The 19276-nt window shown below is 39.7% G+C and overlaps 1 protein-coding gene across 8 annotated transcripts in view; it reads left to right on the forward strand.

Moving 5' to 3' along the window:
- MAPK10 (mitogen-activated protein kinase 10) overlaps window positions 1-18503 on the forward strand; it is a 185678-nt gene extending 167175 nt beyond the window's left edge. For 4 of the 8 annotated variants that reach the window (XM_054823801.1, XM_054823802.1, XM_054823803.1 and 1 more), the window contains 3 exons: window positions 4144-4207; window positions 4804-4881; window positions 11091-18492. In XM_054823801.1, coding sequence (XP_054679776.1) covers window positions 4144-4207; window positions 4804-4881; window positions 11091-11233 — 285 coding nt within the window. In that variant the 3' untranslated portion in view covers window positions 11234-18492. Of the gene's footprint in view, window positions 1-4143; window positions 4208-4803; window positions 4882-11085 lie in introns of all 8 variants that reach the window. The other 4 variants (XM_054823798.1, XM_054823800.1, XM_054823799.1 and 1 more) reach the window with 3 other exon arrangements.
- The last annotated feature ends 773 nt before the right edge of the window (window positions 18504-19276 follow it).

Here is a 19276-nt window from a genome sequence, read left to right on the forward strand (position 1 = left end):
TGTGCCTCTTTGCAATAGCCACAGCATTTTCCTTTCAAATATTCTATCAATTCATCAGGGTCCTGTAGTTGTTCAGGAGTCAAGTTCCAAACCGTTGGAGGTGAGAAGTTCTCTAGATACCTGCCCATGTTCTCCCACAAGCCATGCCACCCATGACTATTCAGCCTCGGGGCAGATCTCTGGGTGTTATTCTTAAAACAAATTTTCATAACCCTGAACAAGACCTGGAACACATTCAGGAGACATAGCATTAGGAGCATGCTGGCTTGAATATCCCAAGGATATTCAAAGTTCTTGAAAGCTCCTGTAAGCAGCCTGAAGGGAAAAGGGGAGGTGAAAGAGTGGGAGAAAGTATTTCCCCCATCCTCCCCATAGATTGGGTGCAATTATTAGTCAATTCTCAGAGATGTCATGTGAGGTATGGGCATGACAGCAATGCCACTGACCCTGGCTGGAGCCGCTCTGTCACTCCCCTCATTCACTAGACAGGGCAGAAAAGGTGTAACAAAAAGCTTATGGGTCGAGATAAGGACAGGGAGAGATCACTCGCTAATTATCGTCACGAGCAAAACAGACTGAACTTAGAGAGGGAATTCATCTGATTTATTACTAGGCAAAACAGAGTAGAGGAATGAGAAAATAAAATCAACTCTTAAAACACCTCCCCCCACCCCTCCCATCTTCCCGGGCTCGACTTCACTCCCGGCTTCAACCTTCACCCACCTCAGCGGCACAGGGGGACGGGGAATGGGGGTTACGGTCAGTTCATCACACATTGTCTCTGCCGTTTCTTCCTCCTCAGGGGGAGGACTCCTCTCATCATTCCCCTGCTCCAGCATGGAGTCCCTCTCATGGGGTGCAGACCTTCAGGAGCAAAGTGCTCCAGCGTGGGTCCCCCACGGGGTCACAAGTCCTGCCAGCAAACCTGCCCTGGCGTGGGCTCCCCTCTCCACGGGTCCACCGGTCCGGCCAGGAACTTGCTCCAGCGTGGGCTTCCCAAAGGCCACAGCCTCCTTCAGGTGCCTCCACCTGCTCCAGCGTGGGGTCCTCCACGGGCTGCAGGTGGAATCTCTACACCCCCTCATCCTTCCTCCATGGGCTGCAGGGGAACAGCCTGCCTCACCATGGCCTTCACCATGGGCTGCAGGGGGATCTCTGCTCCGGCGCCTGGAGCACCTCCTCCCCCTCCATCTGCACTGACCTTGCTGTCTGCAGAGTTTCTTACATCTTCTCACTCCTCTCTCCGGCTGGAAAAGCTCTCTCTAACTTTTTTTTTTTCTTCTTAAATATGTTATCACAGAGGCGCTGATTGGCTTGGCCTTGGCCAGCGGCGGGCCCGTCTTGGAGCCGGCTGGCATTGGCTCTGTCAGACACAGGGGGAGCTTCTAGCAGCTTCTCACAGAAGCCACCCCTGTAGCCCCCCCGCTACCAAAACCTTGCCACGCAAACCCAACACAGCCACGTACAAATACCAGTTTAACCTCATGACCATTGATGTTATCACATCATAATTTGATATCACACAGTACAGCAAAATGAGAATGCTGATCCCTCTCCAGAGGTGACAAACAGCACCATAGGGAATACATACAGGAAGTAAGGGTTTACATACCACAGCCATGTGAACAAACAAAACACCATTGTGACCAGTGACTATTTACCTAATATAATAAATGCTTATAATAAATTTTGTTTTAACACACTCCGGTCAGATCTGTCATTATCTCAATCCTTTGTGCCCCACGTTTGGTGCTAAAAAGGACTGTTGTGGTTTAGCCCCAGCCAGCAGCTGAGCACCATGCAGCTGTTTGCTCACCCCACCCCCTCTCAGTAGGATGGGGAGGAGAATCGGAAGAAAAAGGTAAAACTCATGAGTTGCGATAAGGACAGTTTACTGGCATAGCAAAAGGAAGAGGAAAATACCAACAACAGTACTTAGAATATACAAAATGGGTGATACACAATGCAGTTTCTCACCCAACATGACCCAAACCAATGACCTCACATGATCACACACTCAGCTGTCCTGGAGCTGTGGTCTTCTCCAGCCAGCCCCCTTTTATGCTGAGCATAACGTCATATGGTATGGAATACCCCTTTGGCTGGTTTGGGTCCTGGCTGCGTCCTTTCCCAGCTTCTTGTGAAAATTAACTCTATCCTAGTCAAATACCAGGACATGAAGGAATCTATGTTTTTATTTCTGGCTGGGGGAGAAATACCCATTTTTCTGTGGAAGATGTAAAAAGATTGTTTACACTTGGTAGGAGCAATTTTACACACAGCCTGTGCTTTTTTTTAAGCCCCTCCCTGAAGCTTTTAGAAAGAAAGGTACTTGCAGGATATTCTTGTCCAACTTGGTTTACCTGCTTTCCTTCCATCTGACAGAGTGGCAGTGGATCTGTCGCTGTAATTCAGATGACAGCTTAGCCAAATGCCTCCCCTACTGCTACTAGAAAAGCCACGAGCCAGCTATGTAGTGGAGCTGACAGCCCTTGTAAGTGTCCTGTAAATTCTTAGACCCCCAGAGTTTCTTTGTCTTCGCCAGCTTTCTCTGCTTTCCCCCAGCAGGAAGTGCATGCTGCAGGGCTGGCTGAGTGGCTGAGCAGTAGTCCAGCAGGCTCAGCTGGAGCAGTGGAGCTCACGTACCACATCCCACTGGTCAATGGTGAGGCTCACCTGCACTCTCTTGTAGTATGCAGCTCCCTGATATCACAATCAGCAGAAACATGAAGTCTCCCCATGGAGACTGCATCGATTTTGGTTGAATCTATCTTAAGCGTCAGGACTGGCTGGAAGGGACAGAGAAGGGTTGTTATGCTGAATAAGAGAACAACTGCATTGGTTTTGGACTCAGACTTCTTATGTGGTTGCATCTTACCTTGCTGACATAGTGAATCCTGAGGTATCCCTGCTGAGGCCTGGAACTCACTTTAACTCATGGCACGTGTTTCAGGTTCTCTCTCAGCACCTTCTCGGGTTTGAGACTTGGAGATCCAGGACTTCACCTAATTCTCTTGTCTTTAACCCTGATACAAATGTCACTCTGCGGGAACGTCTCTTGTTCTCAGTGGACTTGTCCAGTTCAGCGATCATATAATTTTCCTGGTCCATATTACATCACTGAGCTATTACTTTCTCAGTTGTATCTGTAGCATGCAAATAGCTTAATGGACTGATGGTGTTAGAGTCCTGAGAGCAAATTCTCAACTTCTTAGTGAATCAGAAAACAGCTCGGTAAACATGCATTTAATGGTAGGATGTTTTGAAAGGGATGCACACAATGGCCAAGTGCCCAAGATGAGAGTTAGAGTAAATACTTATGAGCAAGAAAAGTGGTGTAGATCTTGTTTCCATCTCCATTAGATATTCTTACCTCAGATATTGAAGCTTCTTGGTAGAAGGGAGTCCCCTGCCTTCCTTGGCTGCTGTATTTGGCAGCTGACATCAGGAGAGACGATGAACACATGGCTTAGTTGCCCAATGAAAGCACATATTCAGGCCCTTGGAAACTATAGTTGCCTTTGTCTCTGTAAATTCCAGGATCTGCTACTTCTGTGACGTTCCCATCAACTAAAAAATACAGAAAGAAAAAAAAGAAACCTTTTTAGTCAAAGTAAAGTTACTTAAAAGTATGTATACTGGAAAGCTTGGGAATTTGGAACATGGATCAGAAATTCTGGCAGGGAGATTTACTTTAAAATTAGAGTTACTCTGAGAAGTTTGTATAGCTGTGAGTATGATATCTAAAGTGCAACTAAAAAACTAATGTAGTAATATTACTACTAATTAATCAAGATTGGTATTTGTCTGGTATGCTGACAGTACATTCTCTGCCAGTGCAAACAATCTGTGTGTGGAGTTTCTGGGCTCAGTATAGGCACAATTGCTGACCTGGGTTCTATTTCAACTACAACTATGCCTCTTGTTTAAAAGAGGAAGAGGGAGAAATGCATTGGTTTCTTCTACATAGAGAGTTGAATTCCAGAAGCATTAATCCCTTTAACATTCAAATGTGTTTCATGTATTTTTCCAAGTACGGGATGGATAGCAAAGAGGGAGAAGAGAATTTATCTTTAACTAATTACTCCTAATTACCTACAATATAATGGACAGTTGCTAAATAGCTTTGTTTCTCTCCTGCAGCCCCCTCCTCAGATATATGATAAACAGCTGGATGAAAGGGAACATACAATCGAGGAATGGAAAGGTAATCACAGTTTAGAATTATATGGGAAGGGGTATTTCAGTGGTAAAACAGCCATGTCCCACCACCAATTGCATCTGTGTAAAACCAGAAGAATTCCTTTGACATGAAGAAATGACACAAGCCCTATGAATTGGTGCTTTGGTAGTGAAAATATAAGAAATGTCCTGAGGACTATCATTATCTACACAGGTTAATGTTAGCACAGGAGGTGCAGATTCCAGTGTTTCATTGAAATCTAAGGATATCATCTGAAGAACAGGATACTGTTCAGCAGGATGATGCATCAGAATTTTACTCACAGTAAAAAGCACTGGATTACCATGCTGCTTCATTTCTAGATAGTACAGCATTAACAATTCGTGTGTTCTAGTTTAACCCTATTTGTCTCAATTCAGCTCCAAAACCAGATGATAGTAGAGGAGGGGAATGGAAGAGAGAGGTCTTAGGCAAGCAGAGCTGTCAGACTTATGAAAACAAGGTAGGGCAGAGAGAGGGAGCCCATGGGAGGGCTATGACACTGTGATTCATGATAGTTGTTTTGTTCCTGATCACAGGCAGTTGTTCCTGTTTGTAACTGTTGCAATTCTCTCTTCCAGAACTCATCTACAAAGAAGTAATGAATTCTGAAGAAAAGACTAAAAATGGTGTAGTAAAAGGACAGCCTTCTCCTTCAGGTACTCAGCCCCATTGAATAACTTTGATGTGTTTTCTGTACTGGCAAAAAGAAAACGGAGATAGCTGCACTTGGGCTACACATGCAGTTATGCAGACCAAGTTAAGAAGTTTTTTATGAAATCCAGTACTTCTGATGGGTTGGCCTTGATTAATTGCGCTCCAGTGTCATGTTAATACTTAAAAATTGGTCCACGTGCTATTTGAGATATAGTTGTCCTGGTATTTTCTATGGAAAGATCTGTGGTTACAGATTATATTCCTGTGGGTGGGGAGGTTTATCTCACACAATTATTATTATACTGTTTATGAATGGATGAACTAATTATGAACTAATACTCTGCTAGTTGATATAAGCAAAATTGGTGATGTTAGCACATATCCAGCTGTTGGACACCCAACACTGCACCACCATCACCACCACCCCCCCATAAGCATCTGGTACCTACTCTAGTTTATCCTTTCAGAAGTCTGATAACTTTAGAATAGCTTGCTGACAAGCTTGGTTGACACTTTGATGAGAAGGGAAAGTTGTCTTCAAACACAGATTCTTGAAGTCCTGTCACAAGAAAACCACAACTAAATTTTACCTGAGGAAAATTCACATCAGCAGTCTTTTCACAGAAATGCAAAGGGTGACTGCCAGTACACAGAAATACATATTTATGAAGGTACACTTTCACCAGCAGACTTGAAGTGCCCACATTTTGAGCACAGTGTTCCAGTAGCACTTATGGGTAAAACTAACTACCTTTTGCAGAACCTTTCCTCAAAGTAAAATCATTTAATTCAGTGTCCTCTGCATATTTTCAGAGAAATACTTTTTTTTGCATTCTCATTTTTCACTTGTTGCTGAGCTAACAACATTAGAACAAGACTGCATCATTAGTAACTGACAGGACAAGGAAAAACATGGCAACAGTGGATGAAGTTAATAGAGTGCTGCATAGTAATAATTAGAGCAGTAGCACTGCACCTGGATTTTGACATCGATGAAGTAAGATATTGAACGCAATCCATTGCATTCTTGCCAAATAGCAAACAAAGTATAGGAATTGCAGATTTAATTTACCAAACTACTGTACCACCACTGAAAAGAAATCTGGGGCCCTGAGAAGTATCTGATAAGTACTCATTCTTAAATCTCTCTCCCATATAGAATGGTGGTTGCAGTCTGATTTATGATCAAGAAACATTGTAGTTGCTTATTTCAGAAATTAACTACTCAGGGATTTCTTTATGTATTCCATGTTCTGTTTTTCTGATGTGGAAGGTTTTTATCGTTTATGTAAAATGTTTCCAAACACGCAAAATTGCCATTTCTTACCTGTCTTTTGCTGTTCCCCTTTGACTGTTTTTGGATTGTTAGGCACCAAGAGGTATAGCAAGTATTTAAAAATTGCTCTGAGACGAGACTGTTTTATGAAACAGTAGATTTCATGTTTTTCATCACTTTGTGTACCTGACTTAATTTCTTTCAAATGAATGAAATACTGAAAGAATGAGGTAAAACAAGTCACCAGTTCTGAGCATAAGGGAAATGAGAGAGACTCTGCACATACATTGCTCATTGGTCAGTGTCCCTGGCAAGAACTCAGAAGGCTAAGATTTGGTGCTCTATCAGTAATCCTAGCAAGCAAGCTGGAGATGAGTTTCTGTGATTACTTGATCAGAGCTTTTGAGGAGACAGCTGAAGTTCACAGCATCAAGAGTAACAGTTGCCCCTTGATAGTGCAGGCTGCTTAAAGTGCCTGTGTATCAGAGTGTCAGTCACTTAGTGCTTCCTCTTGTCCTGTGAAGAATTAGTTAATACGACAACATACAAGCTTGAAATGTGGGACTTGGGGGGGAACTCAAGTACCCCTCGTGCTCATGTCTAACGAATAAAATCAGCTGTGTCTAAAACTGTTCCAAACAGATAATTCTGTTGCCTGTTCTAAAAAAACTTCTGTAGGCTACCTTGTTTACTTTCAGAAAGCTTTTTGTATTGTCATGCCTAAATCTTTTTTTGCTGCAGTTTAACTCTGTTATTTCTTGTCCAGTCTCCAGAGGACATGGAGAACAGTTTCCTCCATTTTTCTTTCTGGTAGCTTTTAGCTACCATTCCATTATCGCATCCCTAATCAGTCTTCCTTCCTTTGAATTTCACTACCTGCATCCTTCAATCCTTCAAACTTACTGCTTTTCTCTACACATTATCTAGTTGACTTCTATCTTTCATCAATCACAGTGTCCAAACTTAACTGCTTAAGACACTGGTAGTGCTGAATAGAGTGGAAAGATTTGCGTGTAGGTGTGTATATGTGTTACATAAATATGTAAGCAACACATGCAAACAACATATGCATGTCTACATGCACACATCAACATGGAATTTAATCTTAGATGGTAGGGTTTTGTTTTCTATTCTATGTTACAAAATTTCTAAACAGTTCTGGTTTATTTACAAAATCAGATACTGTACCCCTTATTGACATGCTCTCTATTCAAAGGGTCTATGCCTTACCATTACTCAGCTGGGAGAATAATGTTTTCTCAATGGAACTCAGTCACAACAATACATGTGAGAAATAGCTACTAAATATAATCAACCTTCAGGATTGTTGACTAATTCACACCCTTATAACATGAAGATATATACTTTTTATACACCTATACCCTCTCCAAAATACACATATGCATGTGTGATAGCCATATATATATATGTGCATCTTCTGTTGAGGTCTCCTTCTGGGTTCCACAGAAGATATATTATTTATTTTAAATTACTCACTTTACCAAGAAGTGCAGCAGAACTTTTCACTGGCGGTCTCAGGACTCTTCTGCTCTGTAATTTCTGAAGCAGAGAAGCAAAGGATATAAACTGTTTTATTCAAAGATGTGGGAGGAGTTTAGCAATACCATTTTCTATTTGGTTAATACATTAAAAAAGTGTTTCTGACTGGTATTATAAAACAGCAGGTATTTCCATTACATAAAAGATTTAATTCAAGGTTGTAGGTTATTTAGAATTAATCTTAAGTTCTGTCCAAAGTAAATAACTTTGCTGCTACTTGCAGATTTCCTCTGCTTTGACGCTGCGTACTATCTAACCTCTTCTCACACTGTCCCCTAGTCTTCACTACCCAGCTATAATTTCACACCTATTTCTAACTGTCTTCTCATTTCTGGATAGTTGGATAGTGAATATAGTAAATAGCACTGATCTTAGTGCAGCTTATTCGTAGCAGTCCCCTTTCTTGCTGAAAATTGCTCTTTTATTCTTCCCTTCCTGTCTTTTAGTTGCTGTCTGATTTGGTCAGTTTTGTTGCTATCACCCCAGAACTACTGGATACCATTAGTAGCCCTCTTCTGTTGTGTGCAGAGCCTAAAATAAGCAGCTGATGGACTTGCTGTGACATTGCATATCAAGAGTTACTAATTACATGATTTATAAGAAGCTGAGCAAATCCCCAAGACAGACACAGGACTTTTTTTGGAAACAGCAAAAGCTGCAGTTCTCCTTTGCTTTTTCCCCCCACATCTGTACACTTCACAGCTGAAATCTTAAAGGCACTTCCATAGGTGCTAATTAAACAGGGCTTCACAGGAGCCCTCTGAGGAAGGAATCCCTGCTTTACAGCAGGGAAGTCGATGCATGGCTTAAAAGAATAGCTGTCAGGTCAATGGCAGAGCCAGGAACAGATCCCAGGAGCTGTTTCTCACCTGCTCTAAGCTTTTGCTCTTTTCCACAACCCCACAGCCAGTGAGAGGCTTCCTGCCAAACGCAAATTCATAAATGGGGCTCTTTTTCTCTTTTGAATGCACCTCTGTCATTTCTGCACTGTGTCACCTGGCACCCATCCCTTCAGGAACAAGCTGTTGTAGCACCAGGCAGGTGCTGAGCATAGCAAATGAAGCATTACTTATTGACTAGGACAGCTTTTCGTTGGGTTTCTGAGTGTTGCTGCATAAGCGCTGCTTTCTGCTGCTGAATTCTTTAATTCTGTCATATAGGTTCGGTGTGGTTTCATTTGGTTTCGTGAGCATTTTGTGAGTCTGGGTGCTTTGGGGCTGCAATAGTAACTATTAGGTCTGTGTGTCGCGTCACGTGGAATTGTGCTGAAAGCTAGGAATAAACATAAAGATGTACTTTCCAGAAACATAGGGGCTGAGTTGATACTTGCTGAAATGAACATAGCAGGGTTTATTGAATTCAGTGGTGCTGAATCAGACGTAGTGTAACGAAATCTTCACCTATACAATTTCTGCAGCTATTCAGTTATTTTGCCTAGCTAAGTTGATCACACATTCATCAAAGAAAGCTGCACAGTAACAATTTGATCAGAAGTTGATTGAACCTACTGGAATTCTTTCCATTTGATTCCGGGGACAGTATCCATGAATTAATGGCAGGCTTCTGTCCAGCACTGTAAACATTTAGAAAGGTTATATATTGTTCAGCCATTAATATCATTCAATTCAGTCATATTTTGACTATATCTAAATGCATTTGTTTTGACTCATTAACATGTAAACATGAAGTAACAGTATTGTACTGGGTGATTACTGATCAATATGAATGAGGTACCTGTAAATAACTCTCAGAAAAACAAATCTTCTGTCAGAAAAGATAGATGATTGCTGTCTGCAGTCACCAATGAGATGTCATTGAGATTGCTCTGTCTTTTTGCAGCCTTTACAAAATTAACTATTTTATTTTCCAAATGTATCAGGAGAGTAAACTAATTCAAGGGTGATTCTGATGCCAGAATATTTCTGTACTACTACAGTAGCAGAAAGCCGTTCTCATCTAGAGCTCTGAACATGAGCGTATCAGTCTCTGTTATGTGCTTTTTGTATAGTAGGTGTGTATAAAGGGAAGAAAAAGTTGAGGAAAATAGAAGAGTGGTTTGAGGTATAGTGGCTTGTTTTCTCAAAGTAATGTTTTTATTACAAACTGCAAAGTGACAGAAATCCTCTTCTTTTGACCATAGCATCATATATTTTGCCTAGGCTGTACAGATGGCTATTAACTTCTGTATTAATATGTGAGTTTTGTAATTTTACTAGGTGTGGGGTTTTTAGGTATGTTCTCTTGCTTTTCAATTTAATACATGTTATTTTCTGTCCATTTTGAGGAAATGAAAATCTGTAAAAGTTAGCTGAGGAAACTTTTTGGCCATAAGAATGAAACAACATCTATCTGCAGAACAAAGATCAGTGTGTTACGGTGACTAGCTATGATTTCCAGGTGTGCAATATCATGCAAAATATTTTATTGTAATGAATATGTAATGAAAATCAGTGTATCCCTCCCAAACTGTAGACACCATTCATTTTGGTGGAAAGAGGACAAAAAAATGTGCCTGAAAGTTCAGTGGAAAAAAATACCAATCAAACTGTTGTTTGCTACTCTGAGAACTTAAGTATGAGTTAAGGTTAATGGGCAGAGTAATGGTTGAGCAATCATAGGTGCACGCTAAATACATTCATCACACAGCTCTGTATTTATCAACAGTTACCTGCATTTATAGAACAAATAATGCCTGATAATACTGAGGGATGTGCTAAAAGTTCAGGCACATTGATGATAATCTCATGAAAGTACATTCTTCATTTCACAAAGTCAAGGTGATTGTTTGGATAATACCTGGTACTATCATCGTTTTACAGAGGACAGGTAAACTTGGATGCACAAAAATACTGTCACAACTGAAATCGTGGGCTTAGTCTACCTTGTCCTTAACTAAGTGGAAGAAACCAGCTTTGCCTCCCACACAGCCATCTTCTCTGCACTGCCACTAGGTGACTTGATGCCACCCATTCTGCTAAACTATCTACCAGAGAATTGGGATCTTATGAGAGAGTGTGGAGGACTGGGTTGGGTTTTTAATTATCTTGTCGGTGCCTGTGTGTTCCTAGCAGATATCGGATCATTGGGTGTTTTGTAACTTTAAGAAGGCTAGAAAGAAGTGGAGTGATAGACATAACATGAGCTCTATCTCTTCAAAATAGACTGTTGAGGGAGAAAATTTCCTGGTAAAATATTTAATATTATCCAATGCCTGAAGTTTGTATGGCCCATTTTCTTCTAATGTTTGCCATTGTTTAAAATGGTCTGTGTACTTACATTCCTGTTGCCACAGGGTAAGAATCCTTTGCTTTTTAAACTGTGACCGGTTTGGGGGTTTCAGGTTTAATCACGCTGGTGTTCGTTTTCGTAGCACAGGTGCAGCAGTGAACAGCAGTGAAAGCCTCCCTCCATCCTCATCTGTCAATGACATCTCATCCATGTCCACGGATCAAACACTGGCGTCTGACACAGACAGCAGCCTGGAAGCTTCTGCGGGACCCCTCGGTTGTTGCAGGTGACTAGCCGCCTGCCTGCGAAACCCAGCGTTCTTCAGAGGATGATGTAATTTAGGAGTAAAAATTAACAGGAGTTAAGAGATGAAAAGGAAGAGAAATAAAATACAAAGATTTAAACAAAACAAACAAACAAAAATCTTTTCAGCCTGCTTCTCCTACAGAGTTATGTAATGCAGCTAAGCTCAAGTGTATATTTAACTTATAGTTGCTCTGCTTTGGTCTTCTTCCAATGATGCTTACTGGGGAAAAAAACAAAAGGAACTCAAAAATCCTTTTTTTTTACCCCCTCCCCATAAGATGTAAAATTAATGGCTGCAAAACCAGCAACCTGCAACTGTCTTTTTCACACTGGCATGACAAGGTGTGCAGTAGCCACTCGCAAACATACAGGTGTGTATCTTCATTCACTCTCTGTTCTGTTGTCTTCTGCCCAGTGAGGCAAATAGGTATATACATGCATTTTTCTTCATATACGAATAGCACATACACACGCGTGCCAATAGAATTCTGGCTGTGTACCTATAGGAACACACACATCTGCATATGTACTTAGTGTGCGCTCCACAACTAAATGGCCCATTTCAGGTGAACTGCAAAACTACATATGTGATATTACCAGTATATATTCTATTTGTTTGCTTATTGATGAGGTTGCATATCTTGTATGAGGATTTGTGGAAGTGTAAATAACCACATTGACTGTGGCTCCCTCAGAGACTTGAAGATGTAGCACCAAAATTTCTGCTGAGATTTGTATATATATTTTGAAGTAATAACCAGTTTGTATTGAAAGAAGATGCCACAGAGCTTCATAGAAAAATGTTTGTGAATGTTAAGACTTGTTCTCATTTTTAGAGAAACTATGCCAAGCTAAGACCAGGTTAGAAGGAAGCACATATATCTTTGCAAGTTACAGGGAACAAGAATGAAGGGGTTTTATGCATGTCTAAACCCAGAAAGATTTATCTCAGTAAGCAACTTTTCCTGACTTCTCATTTTAGTTCATAGATAGGCTCGCTATTATGAATTACAGGTATGCTTGTATGTTAGGGAGTATGACAGGTTTGGGGAATGGGCAGATTATGGTCAAAAGGACATGCAGCAACTTGTTTTTATTTTACATCTAGATCTTTACTAGGTTAAACAGAGAAAGGATATTTGCAGCCCACTCCCTCTCAGTGTATGTTTGTGGCTTAGAGGTTGTTTTCCCTTAAAATCATTCCCTTGCAGGGATCTCCGCTACTAAGAGAACAGGCCTTCTTGAGGTGCTTTTGGCTGTTCATTTGCTCGTGACAAATCATCTGACTCCCCAGGAAGTTTTATCAGCTATGTTACATGGAAAAGAACCACAGAGTGCGTGGGTCTAGTATTCCTGTATTCTAAGTAATAGCAGAGGATACCAATCAGATAGTGCGCTGGGCTGAAAAGGTCGCAATCAGGGGTCTTAGGCAGTTTTGACAAGTTCTGAAGAACCCAATAGTGACTGAATATCAAATTGATTTTACCAGGTAATAATACATAGGATTCCCAGTGGTAAGTAACAGCAACTGTTTTTACCAGAGAATGGCAAAGCTCTACATGGAATTTCAGAACAACTGAATATTTTTCCAGCCAAAACAGCAACTAGCATTTTTCCACTGCGAAGTCATCATTACCTGAGGTGGAAATGAACTAAAATCTGAGTCATCTCTCCTCTTACCAAAGCGTGCCATGTGAACTGAAATGAGCTAAATCATACTCTAATGCTTTTCCAAATGTCAGAGAGAAACCATTTAGAATATATTACTGGATATTTTACATTCACTAATTCTTATGTATTCAAAATTCTACCAAAATAGGACTGTTCTATTAGGTGGCTTACAAGCCTGCCATTCTGTGGTAGGAAAAAAATTGAGTATCAAGTCAGATCTTGTTCAAAAGGAAGAAAGCAAAGAAAAAAACTTCTCTCCAGGGTGGGGAGGAGGGGAGATAAAAATTAAGTGGATATAAAATAATTTCAGACTTGGTAGGTCTGAGCTGTCACAAAATTGCTATAGGAATTTTTCCCCCCCCAGGTATATTTTTGGTAGATTTTTATGGAAATTTTTTTGAGAATAAAATTAGGTCGATAATTTTCTAAAAACTCAGAGTAGTAATTGTAAAAGCAATAATTTACGACTGCTAAAAATATTTAGCAATATTCTCTCTTAAGCCATGAAACAACAAGTCATTTTTGAGTGATGTAACTCTCACTTTAAAGCCAATGATCATAAAAGTATTGAAAGGTAAACAGCAATGCTCTGTAGGTACAAAGGCAATAACACCAAGGGTGACTTCTTAGCAATAATGAAATGTATCACCTCCAGATTTAATTCACCGTAGATATATATAGATAATATTCAGGTAACTAGTATCTGCTTTACATTCCTTAGTGTGCACCATTTGGGTGTGTTATTTAAACAAAAGTGTCTCAAAGAGGCAAAGCTGTATGCAAGAGAAACTGAAAAAACACCACAAATGTAGACTGTAGAAACTAGGAATAATCACAGTTCAATGCCAGTGATACTATGGAGATGTAGCGTAGGCAATAGCAGATAAACCATTTATCATAGACAGATGCTAACGGATCTCCCATGTTCATCTATCGAAGCCAAAAAACATGCTCTTAGTCCCATGGCATAATTCAGTCTTGTTTGGGTTCGTGAGTGCTGGGTGGAGAACCAGTCACCTTAGAAGATGGCCTAGTGATTGGCTCTAAATGAACCCACAACATAGAAGTTATATAGCTTTATTCCCAAAAGCCCTGATTCCACTAAGCACCAGTGCTTGTACAGACATTTAATGGAGACTATAGGGATGCATACATAATTTTAACTAGCATGTGCTTTTGTCCTTTGCTCAGCAGCGATTGGCATCAGCATGTGCTTAAGTGCCTTGCTGAAATGAGGCCTAAAAGAATTATCGCATCCCTTTTTGTCCTGAAATTAGTTAGTCTCCTTTATGAAAAGCTCTATCTGAGTGAGGAGACTTGCGGCTGTCCACATTGGACTCTAGAAAAAAGCCATCAATGAAGAAAAGCAATAGTTCTTTACAGTTCTGGTCCTTGTATGTCCAAGTGGAAGTAGCAACCATCGAACAAGAATAGTATCCTTTGTTTTGCTTTGTGTCAGGAAGTTGGTGCTGTCAGCTGATAGAAGAATGCATGGACTCTTGAATAAAAGATTGCAGTGATGACATTCTATATCTGTCTTAAGGTAAAGAAAATTTTTCTTTCAGATTCTAGAAGTTTTGATACCCTTCTCTTCAAGTCTGTTCCCCTTTATTCCAATATTCTATTCAGTTCAATAATGATAGATGCTTTTCTTATTTTTCTTGCCAGTGATCTTTTAAATCTACCTCTGTTTAAAAAGTGACTAAATAGTACTTGAGTAACAATTTGCACCTCATTCTTTGAGGTTTGCAATTGTAAGCATAATTGCCACCACTGCAGAGGTGTTCCAAGGTATTTAGGCACTAAAGGGGCAATCAGAGAGCCTATGCCAGAAGTGGCATATCTTCCATCAGCATGAATGGCAGCTGGACACCTTGGTTATTTTTTAAAATATGCCTAAGAGCCTATTGGTATCTTAAGTGCCTGGATACCCAAAGAAATTCTGTACCAAGTGGCTTATTTAAGTCATGTAGATAGCCATCATCAGGGTGAGGAAAAAGGCAGAAGCATCTTAACTATCAGTGGCTGTTCAGAGCACTAGCTGCAAAAAATAGCATTGAGAAGATAGAGAGGTAGAGGGGAAAGTTGCCACAAAACATTCCTGCTTTATTTTCAGGTGGAGTACTTCTGGATAGTATGAGAAACCAAAAAAGAAAAAAAGGAAATTAGAATAGCTCTTAAGAGACCCTTCCTCCATTTTCCTTCTCACTGATGAGTTTAAATGAGGATGAGGTATTAATTTACGTCAAGTTGATGTAAGGTTATGCATGTTTTCAATCCAAAATTTTCTGTAATTTTTGAAATCAGTCTTCAGATACTGTCTTGGTGGCAGGAGTAGAATCTTGTGAGTCTTGATTATATTCCATTAAAATACAATAGATCTTTAGAGAGGTCAGATATTTGAGTTGGTCACATACTGATTTATGCGAATCACATTGTTGTTGATAATCCTTCCATACTATCTAGAATTCCATGGCACAGATAGATTCAGGAAGCTTAGCAAGCTTGCATTATATAAAGTGGAACTTAAATTGGAGTACAAGTATGGTAATCTGTCAAGAAAACAAACAAACAAACAAACAAACAAACAAACCAACCCACTATAGAAAGTCTGATCAGGTATTTCCCTAATGCACTGGCGGTTTTCTTCTGGAAGTCACCAGTTCCTGCTCGATATTGGCCTCTAGAGATTACACAAGACAGATGATCATGTCACTGTATCACTCTTCTAAACTTATAACCAAGAATAGATTCATATATATGGCTTTATCTTCGTGTATATTGCTTTACCTTCAAGATTTGGGCTAACAATACTGAAGAAATTAGACTTGTTGCAGTGCCTTTAGGAAGTTTTCCAAAGTAGTACTACTTAAGTGGTTTGGATCATATTCTAATGTTTGTCAGTGAGCACTAGTGATTTCTTTTCCACCAACATATTTTCTCATGAAAAATATGCTAGTAGTCAATTTTAGAACTGCCTGAGAGAGTCAGTTTCAGCAAATCTCCTGAATTTTTTGTTTAAAAAAAAGGAAAAATGTGTTTTGAATATCCCGAAGTCATTGTACAATGTAATTGAAATATTTTAATTCAAAAATAACTTCTAATAGCCAATGTTAGCTTACTTATATTACAAGCTTTGCAGTATTTCAAAGGATCAAAATTTATTTTAGTTTCAGATCAATTTCTTTCTTCATGCTTATTGAGATTTTAAAATTTTGTGTGAATTCAAACATGAAAAAACAAAGCAAAAAAAAAAAAAAAGTATTTTGCAACAAACTGTGTGCTTTCAAGGAGAGCAATATGAAAGAAAACCTGCAGGGAACAATTAGACTTTTAATAACCTGGCAAAAAAGTCTGAGTTAGTGGTTCACTTTAGTTTTTCTTTGCTTCCATATGTGTGTGTAGGAAAGAGAGGGAGTGCATATGGATGTGATTTTTAGAGCCTGTGTTCTATTCATATTTGATCCAAGTTTTCAGTGTGGATAAAGAGCGTAACTGTAACAGAATCGTGCATCTTCAAGAATCTGATGGCTGTGCTTATTTGAACTTCCACTACTTTACAAAGGACACAGTTAACTAATTGCAAGCTCAAGGTGATCTTTTCACACACACACACAAAAGGAATATCATTGTGCAGTAGGTTTGAATATTCCACAAATATGTAATGTCTTAGTTAGTAAGATGCTTGTGGGAGGCGGGGGAATGGTGAATGTGTCATATTCATGGATGAGCTGAAAACCAGACCTGTCCAGTGGAATTTAGTGGAATCTTCTTAGTGTATTAGGAACTTGCCAATGTGGCCTGGTTTGGTTTTTTTTTAAAATTTTGCTTTTCTTTTTGTTTTTTTTTAAATTAACTGTTGATCGCAAGAGGTGAACTTTTTAACAATTTCTGTTCAGGCTTATTGACCCATGGCAAGTTTGAGTTTTAAAGAGCGTTTGATTCGACAAAAGAATGTTGAAAAACTTCAACTGAGGCTAACGGTGCCTTTTTACCTGAGAGTGAAAAGCTGAAAAGCACATATTGAAGGAAGACACAGTTAATTTGGGAAATAAATTTATCCCTACCATGCTTATAATTTCAGACAGGAAAGCCTGTCTCTTTTGCTAATTTTCACTGAACAGGGCCATTCTCGTCTTCTGGAAAGTAAGATATTTATAATGTAAATAGTTGTATTGATTTTTTTCCCTTCCTCTGTAACTAATATGTAATAATCCAACACTGTTTCTTTTAAGTCTTTTACAATAAGGCCACTGTATGTTTAAATATGGTTGACCTCTGATCTTTTCCTAAGTCAGTCACATGCTGAAAAGGAGGGTGCTGGAGGTTTCAATGTACATATAGAATCATGTATATTTAGTAAATTGAGTAAGTGGGACTTACGGCCAGTATACATTAAGCCACAACAGTAACAAAGCTCCAGAACTTAACTAGCAAAAACAACTGTTCACCTTGCCATGTCCATCCTGTAACAAGATCTAAGTTGCACCTGCCTGTAGTTCTGCATGATCAGACTTCAAAGTATAACTAACAAGATCTGTAATGTATCAGTGTTGATAAACATAGATGTAAAAAAAAAAAAAAAAAAGAAAAAAAAGAAAAAGAAAAAACTTGACCAACAAAAGAAAATCAACAACAGCAACAGTTCAGTATCAAGACTGGAAGATGAGACATGTCTGATTTTGTTGCACAGTTATAGCTGAAAAGAACAACTGGTGTCAGTCAGCATAAATGGACTGCAGTAGTGACATTTGTTAAGGAACCAACCTTATTTCCGTATGGTTTTGTTCTTACCCTGTTTTCCTTTGACCATCTGTTGTTCCCTGTGTGTAGTACAGGGGAGAACAGGGCCTCAGTCATCAGTGTTTTATGGGTCAATGTCGCATCAATGATTTCTGATTTCTGTTCATTTAGCAATTACTGAACTAGGATGGGAATCTTGTGTTCTCCCATGTGTCAAAAGGAATCCTGTCAGAGCTTCCTCATGAGGATACTCTTCTCACTGCTGTCTTGACTCCTGTCGGTTGAATGACTTTGCAGTGTTCCCAATAAACAGCACAACACAGGAAACCATATTGATTGAGGGCTTCATTACACATGTTGTGCATCTGTACTTTCATAAGGGGCTCAAAGTCGTGCAAGGACAGGACTCAATTGAAATATGGTATGTACTCTATGCATGACGCCTATATTACACCTTTATGACCTTATAGTGGTAAAACTGCTGATCTTTACAGATGTGGATTTGGACCATCTGTTTTTGGAGGAAAGTTGTAGTGAACCTCAGTCCTTATCCCACAAACCACTCGCTCCTATCCAGAGCAGCTAAGTGGAAGTTAAAGGGGTGCAGGGACCTTGGGGGGGCCATGCACAAGAGGTGAATTTCATGCTGTTTGAATGTGATCTTGCCAAAAAGCCTGTATGTCTAGCAGGGGAGACTGTGACTGTTCTATGAGGAGTGTTTGTGTTGTTTACTTTAAAACAAGCTTTGCTAATTAAAATAGTGTATTCCGGAGTCCTATTTGAATGGTGTGAAGGGTATCAATGAAGAAGATACAAAGTATGCTCATACAGCTCTCCTGGCTTCTTATTTCTTTTCCTTCAGCCCTCACTAGGGGACACAGATAAAGCTATAAATATGTGGAAGCTGCCAGGATTACAAAATCCAGTTAGTGCTCTATCTGATGTGCTTCATAGGCTCAATCCTGTATACCACCATTCATTTAAGAAGCATTTGCAGCGCTACAAAAATGTAAAGGGGTCTTAATGCATATGAGGCTCAGACTTTTTGTCTTTAAGTAGCTCAAGAGTTTATTCCTCTGGTTGACTGCCTAAACATATTGGGGGAAAAATGACCACGTGACTGGATGGAACGAAGAAAAACGGCCAAGTAAAAGCTAGTCTCCATCCTATCTCTTCCCCCATTAAAAATGTAAAACAAAATCAAGCCAACAATAACAACAACAAAACCCCAAGCAAAACAAAGAAAACGAAAACCACCATACCAACTGCAGTTACTATTTGAGGACTGATTTTTCACAAGGTTGAACACACTTCACTCTAAGTGAAAAAAGAACAAAAAGGAGATAGGTGCTGCCTTTTGGAAAACATTGCTGATTTTCTCAATTCTTGCACAAGCTATCTGTGCCCATTATATTTCTAAGCAAGTCAAACCATAATACACAAAGGACATTTTTATGTTTGGATTTATCATGTGTAGAGATGAAAAGAAAAATCACAAACAGCCTTCTGTCAAAACAATTTGAAGAGGGGGAGCTGTAGAAAAGAATGAATTAAAGCACCTTGTAAGCACTGTAAAGGAAGAAATTCTTACAGTTGTTGGTACTTAGATGCCA

Source organism: Grus americana, chromosome 4 (genome assembly GCF_028858705.1).
Source record: "Grus americana isolate bGruAme1 chromosome 4, bGruAme1.mat, whole genome shotgun sequence".
NCBI classification, from domain to species: domain Eukaryota; kingdom Metazoa; phylum Chordata; class Aves; order Gruiformes; family Gruidae; genus Grus; species Grus americana.